Source organism: Phycodurus eques, chromosome 9 (assembly GCF_024500275.1).
Source record: "Phycodurus eques isolate BA_2022a chromosome 9, UOR_Pequ_1.1, whole genome shotgun sequence".
In the NCBI taxonomy this organism is placed as follows: domain Eukaryota; kingdom Metazoa; phylum Chordata; class Actinopteri; order Syngnathiformes; family Syngnathidae; genus Phycodurus; species Phycodurus eques.
In genome coordinates, this window is record NC_084533.1 from 1,088,426 (window position 1) to 1,102,334 (window position 13,909).

At 43.1% G+C, this 13,909-nt stretch overlaps 3 protein-coding genes across 9 annotated transcripts in view; 1 reads left to right on the plus strand and 2 right to left on the minus strand.

Annotated features, from left to right (window-relative positions):
- Window positions 1-1,259, minus strand: part of LOC133407332 (GDNF family receptor alpha-4-like) — a 46,052-nt gene extending 44,793 nt beyond the window's left edge. For all 3 annotated transcript variants that reach the window (XM_061685080.1, XM_061685081.1, XM_061685079.1), the window contains exon 1: window positions 762-1,259. In XM_061685080.1, the coding sequence (XP_061541064.1) occupies window positions 762-1,004 (243 nt within the window). In that variant the 5' untranslated portion in view covers window positions 1,005-1,259. The remainder of the gene's footprint in view (window positions 1-761) is intronic.
- Window positions 731-13,812, plus strand: hvcn1 (hydrogen voltage-gated channel 1). 3 transcript variants are annotated; one of them, XM_061685083.1, is made up of 7 exons: window positions 732-829; window positions 935-1,050; window positions 1,734-1,949; window positions 7,820-7,924; window positions 8,650-8,881; window positions 9,702-9,814; window positions 13,124-13,812. In XM_061685083.1, exons 3-7 carry the CDS (start codon window positions 1,767-1,769, stop codon window positions 13,178-13,180), a joined length of 690 nt encoding a protein of 229 aa, XP_061541067.1. In that variant the 5' UTR covers window positions 732-829; window positions 935-1,050; window positions 1,734-1,766; the 3' UTR covers window positions 13,181-13,812. The 3 variants fall into 3 exon arrangements, with proteins under 3 accessions (XP_061541069.1, XP_061541067.1, XP_061541068.1); XM_061685085.1 differs by lacking the exon at window positions 935-1,050 and having other exon boundaries at window positions 731-829; XM_061685084.1 differs by lacking the exon at window positions 732-829 and having other exon boundaries at window positions 851-1,050.
- Window positions 7,158-13,909, minus strand: part of tctn1 (tectonic family member 1) — a 34,394-nt gene continuing 27,642 nt past the window's right edge. For 2 of the 3 annotated variants that reach the window (XM_061685075.1, XM_061685078.1), the window contains exons 14-15: window positions 13,393-13,580; window positions 7,158-8,866 (exon numbers count right to left, since the gene is read on the minus strand). In XM_061685075.1, the coding sequence (XP_061541059.1) occupies window positions 13,437-13,580 (144 nt within the window). In that variant the 3' untranslated portion in view covers window positions 7,158-8,866; window positions 13,393-13,436. Of the gene's footprint in view, window positions 8,867-13,392; window positions 13,581-13,705; window positions 13,832-13,909 lie in introns of those variants that run through there. The other variant, XM_061685077.1, reaches the window with a different exon arrangement.

The following is a 13,909-nucleotide window of genomic DNA, read 5'->3' on the forward strand; positions in this document are numbered from 1 at the left end:
AAGAACTGAGAGAAACCAGGGAGCTCAATACAAGCAGATTGACGAGACAACGAGGAACACCCGGACAGACACGAGTGGCTGGAGAGAGCTGATTGGGCGACGCCAGGTAGACGAGAACAGGTGGACACGACAACCCCAAAAAAAAAAAAATCCCCAAATCCCAAAATACGATGACATTTTTACGTCAATATGGCCTATGGAAAGATATTGAGTGGGGTTTGACTGGCGTTGTCAGGGATTAATATCGCCGTCGTAAATGCCAGTATGTGTTGTTACGCAATCTGGTACATCGGCTCCAGCACGCCCGCGACCCTAGTGAGGAGAAGAAAATGGATATATATATATATATATATATATATATATATATATATATATATATATATATATATATACTATAAGTAATAATCACCACATTTTAAAAAGTAAAAATGAGACATTGTTTTGCAGATAACATTAAGCTCTGGAGCTGGTTTTTATTTTTATTTTGGGAATTGATGTGAATTTTTGTATGAGGTTTTGAGAGCATATAAGTTTGACTTCTTCACACTCCTTTTTGAATGTGCATTTTCTTTTTCATTCTACTTAGGCTATTGTCCACCCCCATTTAAAACATTTTATTTTTCACATCATTTGTTGAATTGGTATTATTTGATCATTTTTCATTTGAGTCGAAATTGTACATCGAAATAAACAGAGACTACGTAAGTAAGCGTTTGTGGAGAGGAAGGAATGGAAGTAAGCGGATGTCAGTGGAGGCTCACTTTACTCGACTGGTGGATTTCCGTTTGGGGGTTTGCAACTTCGTCAATCCATCGGCGGCGACGACAGGGTGAGCACAATTTGAATTGTTGTTGTTGTTGTTGTTGTTGGACGGAGCGAAAGTGCGAGGCGTGCATGTCATGGAACGGATGAAAAGGCGCCTTGTTTCTGTCAGGATTCTTTCGAGCTGGGTTCGTCCCGTGACCGCCACACTCCAGACGTGACCAATCCACGCACAATTTCATTTCGACTCAACGCGACACGTTACCGTTAGACGCCTTTCTAATTGATGTGAGACGTTTTTTTTTTTCATTTTTAACTTTTTTTTTCCTTTCCCCTCCCTTTAGGCTTTCAATGTCCATTTGAGTCGAATGTTGTCAAACACAGCGGCGCCGGAACTTGTCTTTCGCATATGTGTCGCCTTTTTCCTTCGAACTTTTGTCTCCCTTTCAACTCGTGATATATGTTCGGTTGTCTTCGTGGGGTGAAATACTTCCAGCTTCGTCAATAACATGTTGCAAGATTATTTAAAAAAAAAAAAAAAAAAAAAAAAAAAAAAAGGGGAAGTCAACTCAGATTGCCTGACATGATGAAATGATGACCATAATCAGTTAACGAAGAGATGAATTAAAAGAAACGGGAAGTCGTAATTGGGTCCGTTTGTTCACAGCGCAACCCACACTTATGCTACAACAGTACAACAAACACACACACGCACACACACAAAACGGCAGGTGAGTGATTAGGATGGGCAAAGCCCCACCCACACGCACATGTTACAAATGCTACAGTAGGCGCTGCAAATATCCAAATGGTGGTATCGCAACGATGCAAAAGGAGGAACTAATGCTCATCGTTCAAGCGAAATATTCTCCATATTCTCCCTTAACACGACAATTAACGAACATCTATAAACGAGTTGACTGCCTCTCTGAGTTGTCCAATTTGAATTACCCGCACTCCCTTCTGTATAGCCTTGCCCCCCCCGCCCCCTCTGAGAGATTGCCATGGCCCGATACTTGAGGCACTTCACCACAGTGGGTGATGAGCAGCCTGACCAGTGGGAGGAGGAGGAGGAGGAGGAATTGCAAGCAGGCAGTGATGAACTGGGTCCTGCCACTGGGCAGTGCCCTGAAACCCCGACCTTCAGGAATTCCCTGAAAAGACTCTACAGCTCTGCACGCTTCCAGGTATGTTTTTTTTTTAAATTTTGTTTAATACAATTAAAAGTTACATATAAATAAGGTTACATTTACACTCGCGGTTCAAGTGGTAATTCCGATACCGTATGTGGATGAACATGCTGGTTATTTGCCAACGCGACTGCGGTGTTAACACATAAAATAGGATTAAGTTAACGCCCTTATTTGAACCCAATGTGAACTTGCCATCAATGAAATACACTGATCGGTGACGTATACCAGCACCCCCCTTCCTAAAATAACACAAATAAACATTAAAACACAACAGCTGTAAATCTAAATGACTGAAAATGCAGAGGCGATTGCGATGGTATATTCGTGATTGGTTAACCGTTAAAGCTCGACTGTTTTTTTTTTGCAGAAAAAAAGTCATTTCCACCCAAGCCACAACTAGAGGAGATGTTTATTAAGCTGATCAGCTGCTCTAACGTCTGTATTTTTCAGTATTTGATCTTTACATTTCCTGTCCTGTCCTCGGCTGGCGACCAGTTCGGGGTGTACCCCGCCTTTCTCCCAGAGTCAGCTGGGACAGCTAGGGTCGCGGGCGTGCTGGAGTCTATCCCAGCTACCTTCGGGTGAGAGGCGGGGTACACCCTGAACTGGTCACCGGCCAATCGCAGGGCACAAACAAACAACCATTCACACTCACAGTCGCACCTAAGGGCAATTTAGAGTCTTCAGTCAACCCTACCGCGCATGTTTTTGGGATGTGGGCGGAAACCGGACGACAGCGGGCTGCAGCGGCCCAGCTAACCGATCTGCCTACCCGGCGGCCATGTTGGGGAGGTCGTCGTTCCCATAGAAGCCAATGCGTGCACAATGAAATTAAGTCGTCATTTTCTCATTTCTCAACGGTTTTCATGAGGGTTACAGTTTTGTCAAGTTTTGTCTATCAATACACAACATATATAGATTTTTTTTAAATATGTGTAAGGGACTCCCATTTCTCATGTGGTAGTTGTACGCCGTTTTACGCAACCGCACGCGGCACAATGTACTGGCATCCTTGGTCTTTTGGTTTCCTTGCCATCCACACACACGGAATGCGCTGATGTGTGGCAGTGCACCGTCTTGTTGAAAGAACAAAAATCACCATAGCACACTAGGCCACACGACCACCGCGACGTGCGAGCTTATCTGGATGGGAATTTGCAAGGACGCTGGCGAGGATGAAGAGATGTAGTCCAGTTCCCTGCATGTTCTCTCGATTTAACACCTGTAGACTTTTACCTAACGGGCACCCTAAAGGATGATGTGTATCGCAGGAAACGGACTAGCTTGGTGGCCCTTAGACAAGAAATTGAAAATGCATGTGCAGCAATCCCATTGGGCACTTTGGTCAGCGTCACCCAAGCAGTAGTTCGCTGTATACATAAATGTCTGGAAGCTAATGGCCCCCACTTTGAGCACCTCTTGTAATTGTAGAGGTCAAAGGTGACTTGCATGAATCTTGTGATGTCTGGATGAATTGGGTATTAAAATATTATACATGCGGCAAGAGTTTATGGCAGTAGTCTGACATAGTGCACTAGCACACTATTTTTTTGCATTTGTGGTACAGTATATAACAATTTACCGTATTCACGTGACAAAACTGTGTCAACTTTGAACTATATATAGGGTATGTTTGAATGCGCGTGTGCATATGCGTGTGTGCTCACCCCCGTTTTTGCTCCGGTACCGCTCGCCGTCGTCATCTTTCGAGGGTGACGAGGCTCTTTGATTTCCTCCCATTTGGTTTGGCTCTAGAAAGACTCTTCCAGCGGCAGCTGTTGAGATTTCTCCGTGTTGCTTTCCCTTCCCACGTTCTTCCCATCGTCTTCTCTTCGCCCTTCTTCTTCGCGTGGGTTGCGCGCGCGTAAAAAGGCAAACTAGGCGGTCGCCGTCCGCGCGAGTATGAAGAAGCCTTCAAAATACATTTCCGGGTTTGCAGGTCCGCCTCAGGCCGTCGAAGTAGTACATTCAGTAAAGCATCAAGTGTTGTGTTTTACATCAATATTTAACTATAATCATAACGTATAATGTGCCTGTGGATGAAAAATGCACGCGTGACCAAAATGCACGCGAACGCTACGTACACGCTGGGTACGTTCAAACGAATGGAGTCAGTGAGATGCCTTCAAAGTATCCACATTTTCACTTTTATTCTCGCATACGTCCTCTCTCTTTAGCAGGCCGCTTCTTCCTTCACTATGAATCTATATTTTTATGGTTGAAGAAATATACAATCCACTGAATATACAGCATCAAACGCCGAGCTGGATTCCCAGAGCGAGCCCGCCATACGTCGCCCACTTTCGTTGGAACATGCGCACGGATAGGACTGAGGTAACCCCCCTTTTCCGGCCATTCTGAACTTAATTCTAGGTTAAGCCTGCTGCACACTGCGTGATGCAAGTCGAACCATGGTACGTAACCTGGGCTTAATGCTTCCAAATCTACATGTGCATGTTGGATTTTTTTTTATAACTCCTTTGGACTACTTCCCAATTGCCTCCCGCCTGGTTTACAACGCTGATTCTTGGAAAATGGACTGAACTCGGACGCAAGCTGCAAGTTAGTCAACTTGCTATCAGTTTGGGGTAGGTGGCTCGACACTGCAATCGTGGTCCCGCTCACCTCTCCATCCTGTGGCGATTGCTCCCGCCTCACGGAGAAAGTCACTGAGCTGGAAGGGCGAATCTACAATCTATCTCAAAGCTGTGAGGCTGAGGTGCTGATGGACACAGTCACAACCCCCCTCGACTTGAAGTCACTGCCGCTGCACCGCCGGACAATGGTTCTGACAACTACCACCGCATTTGCCAAGGGTACGGCTTTGGACTTCACCACCACATCTGCACACGAATCCTGGTCGCTGGTCGTCACTCGTGGCAGAAGAGCCGACCCCGCTTCTCCCATTCACCACATCCGTCTGAATAACAGATTCTTCCCCCTGGACTTACACCCGCTGAGAAACCACGACTCCCCTCTGCACCATTGGCTTCTGTTGTACCAACATGCCTCCGTCATCGTAATCGTTGCGGCATGTCTCTTTGCTGTCTGGACCTCTCGCGGTTCCTCTCGCTAGCACGCCCGCGACCCTTGTGAGGATAAAGCGGTACAGAAAATGGATGCGTGCATGGATATCAGACAAGAAGGTTCCCCAAAAAGGTCTTTTTTTTTTTTTTTTACGACACAAAAATACATCTAAATATTCCGAAACTCATCGTCCGATTTTCAGAATTCTTGTGTTGTACTCAGGTTGAATGGCCATTTTCAACTAAACTTAGCATTTTTCGGAAATGTTGGTATGTTGCAACTTCTTAGCTTCCTTCCAACACAGACCAGCTCCCGTCCCAGCTGAAGAAAATTATCCGCATAGCATCATGCTGTAGACTGTATTCAGCAAAGAATGTACCAAATGTGATGCTTTTATAACCGAATGAACAATAGTTTAGCTAGCCCCACTATAACCTGATAAATAGAAAGGAACTTCACCAACTGATGATCATAGGTATATTGTAGTAATCCTCTGTATACGATTGCGCATTGCGATATGTACAGCGGCTGAAAGAAGTATTGAACACGTCACCGTTTTTCTCACTAAATATACTTCCAACGGTGCTATTGACCTGAAAATGTCACCGGATGTTGGGAACAACATACATACAAACAAAGGAAGTAGAACAAATAAGCTCAGAAATTAAGTGAAAAATGTGAAATGACAGGGAAAAAGTATTGAACACGTGAAGAAAGGGAGGTGCAACAAGGCATGGAAAGCCAAGACAACACTTAAATCTATCAATAATCAAACAGCAATCCAGCCCCTTGTCAGTGCGCATGAATATCAGCTGGGTCAGTCCTAATTGATGGCCTACAAAAAGGTCTAACTGCCAAGGTGTGAGTCAAGACACATCTCATGATGGGTAAGAGCAGAGAGCTGTCTCAAGCCCATCGCAAACTACTTGTTGCAAAACATAACGATGGCATTGGTGACAGGCGCATATCTAAGCTCCTGAACGTTCCAGTGAGCACCGTTGGGGCCATAATACGTAAGTGGAAAGCCAATCATAGCATCGTATATTTGCCTCGATCAGGTGCTCCTCGCAAGATTTCTGACTGAGGAGTGCAAAGTCAAATCGGAGGAGTTGTCCCAGAGCCAAGGACCACCTGTGGAGAGCTTCAAAAAGACCTGGAATTAGCAGGTACTGTTGTCACAAGGAAAACAGTGAGTAATGCACCGCGCCTCCATGCACGCTTCACCACGCAAGACCCCATTACTGGGAAGAAAGAAAAAGCATGTCAAAGCTCGTTTAAAGTTTGCTGAACACCATTTGGACAAGCCAGTTAAATACTGGGAGAATATAATCTGGTCTGTTGACAGCAAAATGGAACTGTTTGGATGCCACAATGCACACCACGTTTGGAGGAGAAATGGCACTGCACCTCACCCTAAAAACACCGTACCGACAGTGAAGTTCGGAGGTGGGAGCATAATGGTGTGGGGCTGCTTTTCAGCAAATGGTACTGGTAAACTTCACATTATTGAAAGGATGAATGGGCAAATGTACAGAGACATTCTTGACAAAAATCTGCTGCCATCTACGAGGATGATGGAAATGAAACAAGGGTGGACATTTCAACAGGATAATGATCCAACACACACTGCCATGGAAACGCTCAATAGATTTCAAAGAAAAAATAAATAAAGCTGCTCTAATGGCCCAGCCAATCACCTGACTTGTAATCCAATCTAAAATCTATGGAAAGAAACTCGAAGGTCCATAAAAGAAGCCCACTGAACCTTCAAGACTTGAAGTCTGCTTGTGTGGACGAATGGGCCAAAATCACACCAGAGCAATGCTTGTGACGAGTTTCTCCATCCGAGAGGCGTCTTGAAGCAGTCATTGCAAACAAAGGCTTTTGTGCAAAGTATTAAATAAATACCAGTTGGTGTGTTCAATACTTTTTCCCTGTGTCATTCCACATTAATACACACAGCTCAATTTCTGATCGTATTTATTCTACTTTCTTTGTGTGTATGGATTACTTGGGTTGCTCCCAACATCTGGTGAGATTTTCAGCTCAATATCACCTTTGGAAATATATTTAGTGAGAAAAATGGTGACGTGTTAAATACTTATTTCAGCCACTGTGTATACAGCATGTGTAATAATAATATATAGTATACACATACTGTCAATGTAGTTCACAAAAGGTATTTTTATTCTTTCTGTTCCAAGAAAACTCCCATATCTATTTACCACATACATGCAACGTATTGGAACTGTTTTGCTTGTACTTTAGTCGAGAGGCTGGTGCCTCTCCAGCATTCAACAGCACCAGAAAATAATTCCGCGTGCAAGGCACACACTCATATTCATATTTATATTTGCTCACATGACAATACGTATTGGTGTGAATGTATGATGATCTGTGATGTGTTCTTGATCATATGGATTCCTGATTTATACCTTTTAAACTCTTGCGTTGGGTGTTTTTGGCAGAACAAATGATTGGGGAATGATTATAAACATGTTGTTTTTGAGGAATATAAGCAATTAAATTCGAGGAACAAAATAGATAACCTGGGAATAGTGAGAGAGTTTCTTTTCGATCAGAGAACGAACCTTCTGAGTGTTGATAGACACTCACACTTTTTCTTTCCTTTTTAGTTAAAGAACAAACAAACCAAAAAACAGGTGGCGCCCAACTACATATTGAAACAGACATCGGTACATATGAGAGCGGAAATAGAATACTGGCATTCTCTCGCTTTCTGAATTATATTATTACGCTGTATTCAACGATTCTATGAGAATTAAAAACATTCCGATTTTATTTATTTCTTTATTTTTTTGTATTTTTACCGACAGGTATTGGTGGTGTGTTTAGTTGTCCTGGATGCCATTTTTGTACTGGCAGAGCTGCTGATCGATTTATCCATTATCCAGCTGGAACACGGCCATGTTGCACCTGAGGTGAGACTTCTTTTGTTTGATGGAAATATAGTGGAAAAAAAAAAGAAATTTATTTGATCCTTTGCGCTTTGATTTGTTCACATACAAATGATGCCCTGCGATTGGCCAGCCCAAGGTCCGCTGAGATAGGCTCCAGCTCACCTGCCAGTCTAATGATAGAGAAGTTGGACTTATTTGGATTTATTTTACATAAATGGTAGACATGAATTTGTGTTCGACCGAGGATTATATTTGATCCCCCTATCAACCAGCAAGAATTATGACTCCTCCAAACAAGTTAGTCACATTATTTTCGGAAGGCCCCATTTTAACTGGGGATATGTATAAAAGAAACCTTATCCACAGAATCAATATCTCACACCACAAGTGGGAACATACAGTTCATACAGTAGCTGGCTTCAAAACCTTCACTTTTCAGTATATCCTCCCAAGAAACGGTTTGTTGAGCCGTTAACCTTGCATTGTCAAAGAGAGAGCGAGCCATTTTCAACACTATATCGGTCAATGATTTGTAAAAAAAAAAAAATAACTTGCCCATGTGGGGACTGACCAATATTATGGATTTGTGAAAAAAGTTTACATTACATAATCTGGCCCCCTCTGTTAAAATGTATACATACCGCAATTTACAAAATCTGCAGCGGATCAAATAATGATTTTTCTCACTGTACCAAAGCTCTACTATCCAGACAATAATTTATTGTAACCAATAACTCACTTGGCAGGTGTTTCACTACCTGAGCCTGGCACTTCTCACGTTCTTCATGGTGGAGCTAGCTGGCAAACTGTTCGCATATCGCCGGGAGTTCTTCCAGCATAGGTTTGAGGTGTTTGATGCTGTGGTGGTGGTGCTGTCTTTTGTGCTGGACATAGTGTTCATCTTCCACGATGATGTATTTGATGGAATGGGTCTGCTCATCCTGCTGCGTCTCTGGAGGGTGGCTAGAATCGTCAACGGTGAGTAAAACAGAAGGTTTGAAGTATTGAATGTAAGATAATGATTTGAAGAGGCTGTACAACGTGAGCAGCGTGCCTAACATGCACGGCCGCACAATGAACTAAACCCGTCCTTGGAAGGTGTATGGGTCTTTTTCATATACGTAATTTGATCAATAACAGTCAATGTCTCCCATGCTGAAACGTATTTTCCAAAAGTTATTGGTGATTGAAAATGTTAGGCCTTCGTTTGAAAGGCAATCCTTATTGACAGAGCCCATGGAATGTGATTACTCGCAACTTCAGAAAACAGTTTTGCAAATAATGAAACTTATAATGAAACTTTGTTTAACGAACGATAAAGATAATTTGCCATTAAAAGTTTGAAAAATATTACTTTATCATGCTTTTTTTCCCCTCAGGAGCAATGATGACATTTTGATGGATAACAACTGCCAATGATTCAAATAATCATATCAGTAAAATTGATTTTCAAAAGGAAATTCATTGGGGCGCGTCTTAACCGTCATTGATGAAATCATCTGAAAATGAGCCATAAACAATATTTCTTTGCATTCACGATCTAGAAGGCTATCATTAGTGTCAGTTGTTTCACTGCTTTTGGAGACGAAGAACTACTTCTGCTCGTTAGTTAAAGCATGCGTCAGATGACATTCCAGAATAGCCAGGAACACAAGTGTTAAACAAAAATGACATTTGACTTAACCCGGCTCTTGGCAGTTGACACAGCTGCTCATGTCTGTCTATTATGTCGTACGACTGCATAGTACCTCTCTAGATTATCATCACTTAAATTGTGTGACGATTGAATATATTGCAGGGATTCTAGTGTCTGTAAAAACCCGTGCGGACCAGAAGATGCACAAGTTGAAGGGCAGCTATGACCATCTCGTGCAAAGAGTCACAGAACTACAACAGCAGATTGATAAACTAGTAAGTATTCACTGCTTACTCTGAAGGCTTGATTGACTAAGATTCCAAATAGCTGTCAGTGGAATTTTATAGAAAATGTAATCAAATCTAAAAGGGGGGGTATGTATGTTAACTACGGGGTAACATACAGAGAGACTCTTCCGCAAAAAGAAAAGAAGAATCATGGTAATAGAAAGAAAAATCGGACATTGTGTGTTGCTGGACTAAAAATGAGCGTGAATTGGTTGCAGCGTGTAACACAGTAAAACTGTTTCGGCAAAAAAAAAAAGGGATACAGATTTTCCATTCTGCTTGACAGCCGAACAGGACAAAAAAAAGGTTACGGCGTGTTGAGCTAGTACAAAGTCGGAACTTGTGTGAAGCTGGTATTTGACCCCAAAATTATTAGGCACTCATTTTGTACTTTCTGGCAAAGACTGCCATGCTCTATTCTCGACCGGAGATCAGTCGGCCCTGGGTATGGTCTGTCTCTGAGCATCTCCGGAGGAAAGGAGGCAGGTTTAGTTGAAGAAGATGAACAAAAAAGAAAGTTGTTTTCACGATGGGGTGCGCTCTGAACGTTTCCTGCCATTTGAACTTGTTGCGGGCCCCGCTCTTGCTCTCAACTGCGGGTGTAACCGTTATGAGTGCCAGGAGCGGCTTTCTGGAGTCCCGCCAACAGATCGAGGCTGGGCAAAAACCGATCGAAGACGAAAGTTGATGAGCCACACAATGAACTTATGGGAAAGAGTAGTGGAGGCTAGACTCAGGACAGAAGGGAGTATTTGCGAGCAACAGTATGGTTTCATGCCTACAAAGAGTACCACAGGTGCATTATTTGCCTTGAGGATGTTGATGGAAAAGTACAGAGAAGGTCAGAAGGAGCTTCATTGTGTCTTTGTGGATCTAGAGAAAGACTATGACAGAGTACCCAGAGAGGAACTGTGGTACTGCATGCGCAAGTCTGGAGTGGCAGAGAAGTATGTTAGAATAATACACGAAATGTACGAGGGAGGCAGAACAGCGGTGAGGTGCGCTGTAGGTATGAGAGACAAATTTAAGGTGGAGGTGGGACTTCATCAGGGATCAGCCCTGAGCCCCCTTCCTGTTTGCAGTGGTGATGGATAGGCTGACAGATGAGGTTAGACTGGAATCCCCGTGGACCGTGATGTTTGCATATGACATTGGGATCTGCAGTGAACGCAGGGAGCACGTGGAGGAACAGTTCGAAAGATGGAGGCATGCACTGGAAAGCAGAGGAATGAAGATTAGTCGAAGTAAGACAGAATATATGTGCATGAATGAGACGGGTGGTGGGGGAAGAGTGAGGCTACAGGGAGAAGAGATAGCAAGGGTGGAGGACTTTTAATACTTGGGGTCAAACGTCCAAAGCAATGGTGAGTGTGGTAAGAAAGTGAAGAAACGGGTCCAAGTAGGTTGGAACGGGTGGAGGAAGGTGTCAGGTGTGTTACGTGACAGAAGGGTCTCTGCTAGAATGAAGGGCAATCCTTATTAGACAGTGGTGAGGTCAGCCGTGATGCACGGATTAGAGACAGTGGCACTGAAGAGACAACAGGAAGCAAAGCTGGCGGTGTAGGGAATGAAGATGTTGAGGTTCACTTTTGGAGTGACGAAGTTGGATAAAATTAGAAATGAGCTCATCAGAGGGACAGCCAATGTCCGATGTTTTGGAGGCAAAGTTAGAGCGCGTAGACTTTGATGGTTTGGACACGTCCAGAGGAGAGAGAGTGAGTATATTGGAAGAAGGGTGCTGAGGATGGAGCTGCCAGGCAAGAGAGCGAGAGGAAGACCAAAGAGAAGGTTGATGGATGTCGTGAGGGAAGACATGAGGGCAGTTGGTGTTCGAGAGGAGGATGCAGGAGATAGGCTTACACAGAAAAGGATGACGCGCTGTGGCGACCCCTAAAGGGACAAGCCCAAAGGAAAAGAAGAAGGTCAATTCCTTTGTTGTATACTGAAGACATTTGAGTTTCAGATCAAAAGATGAATATGAGACACAAGTTCAGAATTCCAGCTTTCCTTTCATGGTATTTGCATCTCGATGTGTTAAACCACTCGGGACAGAGCACCTTTTGTTCGAAGCCACCCACTTTTCAAGTGAGCAAACGTACTGGTACAGACATGATAAAATGAAGTTTAAGTGAAGAACATTGAATTTTTGGTGGCATAACCCTTACTTGCAATAACTGCATCAAGCCTGCGACCCATTGACTTCACCAGACTGTTGCGTTCTTTATTTCAAATGCTTTTCCAGGCCTTTACTGCAGCCTCTTTCAGTTCTTGTTGCTTCTGGGTGTTTCTCCCTTTAGTCTCCTCTTCAGGAGGTAAAATGTATCCTCTATTTTGGTTAAGGTCCGGTGATTGACTTGGCCAGTCTTAAGCCTTCCACTTTTTCCCCCTGATCAAGTCCTTTGTTGTGTCGGCAGTGTGTTTTGGGTCATTGTCTTGTTGCATGATGAAGCGTCTCCTGATAAGTTTGGATGCATTTTATTGAAATGACCAGACAAAATGGTTCGTCAACCTCCACAGGGCAGGGGGGTGAAGGTATCACAATCCACTGTTCGAAGAAGACTTTGAGAGAAGAAACACAGAGGCCATACCACAAGATGCAAACCACTCATCAGCCAAAAGAATCGGAAGGCCAGATGGGATTTTACAAAGAAGTACAGTTTGAACAGTAGAGTTACCGCTGCTGGCGAAGGAAAAGACAAAAGAACGAAGCGACCATCCGCCGCTGAAAAAAGAAAATCATTTTTGTTTTGTAATAGCTGCTTTCCCAAGTCTATGCCAGGGGCGCCGCCATGTTTTCCGTCTTCGGAAATCACGCAATCTCTCGCGTTGTCGCAGCATGCTCACCCAGCGCCACTTCCTCTCCTCATGAGATGTGTCTTGACTCACACCTTGGCAATGAGACCTTTTTGTAGGCCATCAATTAGGACTGAACCATCTGACAAGGGGGTGGATTGCTGTTTGATTAGTAATACATTGTAGGTGTTGTGGCTTTCCATGCCTTTTTGCACCTCCCTTTTCGTCATGTGTTCAATACTTTTTCCCTGTGTCATTTGACATTTTTACACATAACTTGATTTCTAATCTTATTTCTTCTACTGTCTTTGTGTGAATGGATTACTTGGGTTGTTGCGAACATCTGGTGAAATGTTCAAGTGAATAGCACCTTTGGAAGTATATTTAGTGAGAAAAACGGTGACGCGTTAACTACTCATTTCAGCCGCTGTATCCACTCAAATATTGATAACGTGATGACTCAAACATCAAATTAACGGATTTGTTTCTTCTAATCTGTCCTAGCAACAAGACAACCAGAATCTTCAGACACTTCTCAAGAGGCATGGCATTGACATCTGATTGTTTATTAATTTAAATTTGAATTATTATGATGCAACTTTCTGCATTTTTTTTTTTTTTTGTATGCGTAAATGTATGCATCCTTTCTGAATTGTTTGTTTGATCTGCTCTTTAAGTTCCCCATTTTAATAATCAAAATATGTTACTAACTTCATTCAGGCTGTATTGCTTCATCCAATCAATATTTTGTCCTGTATTGTAATTACAATTACCATTTTGGTGAGCGGACTTTCACAGTCTGTTAGAAGTCGCTGAATCAAACAAATGGAAAGAAGAAGTCAACAGGCAGCTTGGCGTTGATGGTCGGTGTAGCTCTGTAACCAGGGAGAGCAGCACTGGCGATTTCTTTGAAGCTCACTGAACTCTGAATTGACACATCACTGCCTCTGGTCAGACGAGTCTAAGAAAGACACAGGAGAGATCATAAGAATGCATGCATATTTTGTTTTTTTGGGTTAAGTATTAGACTTTAGTGCAGGCTGCCTCCAACATGGTAAACAAATCTGTGCAAGTGCCTGGCATTTTGCTATCCCAAATATCATAACTCTACCTCAAAGATGTTGGCAATCCAATTGGCATCATGTGAGAGGTTGTTGACAGATTTAATTCCTCCAATAAACTTGCTTCCTGTGTTTCATGTACTGTCAACTCCTTGACGGTGGTGGACATGGGTTGGATTTCAACACAAAAAAATGTATTTCCTGATTTTTTTAAATTTATTTTGTCAAT

Excerpts from the sequence above, each read along its gene's own strand:
- hvcn1 (XM_061685085.1), top strand. The coding sequence starts at position 1,767 with ATGGCCCGATACTTGAGGCACTTCACCACAGTGGGTGATGAGCAGCCT. Across the intron at positions 7,925-8,649 it reads ACGGCCATGTTGCACCTGAG|GTGTTTCACTACCTGAGCCT; the intron begins GTGAGACTTCTT and ends CTCACTTGGCAG. Across the intron at positions 9,815-13,123 it reads AACAGCAGATTGATAAACTA|CAACAAGACAACCAGAATCT; the intron begins GTAAGTATTCAC and ends AATCTGTCCTAG.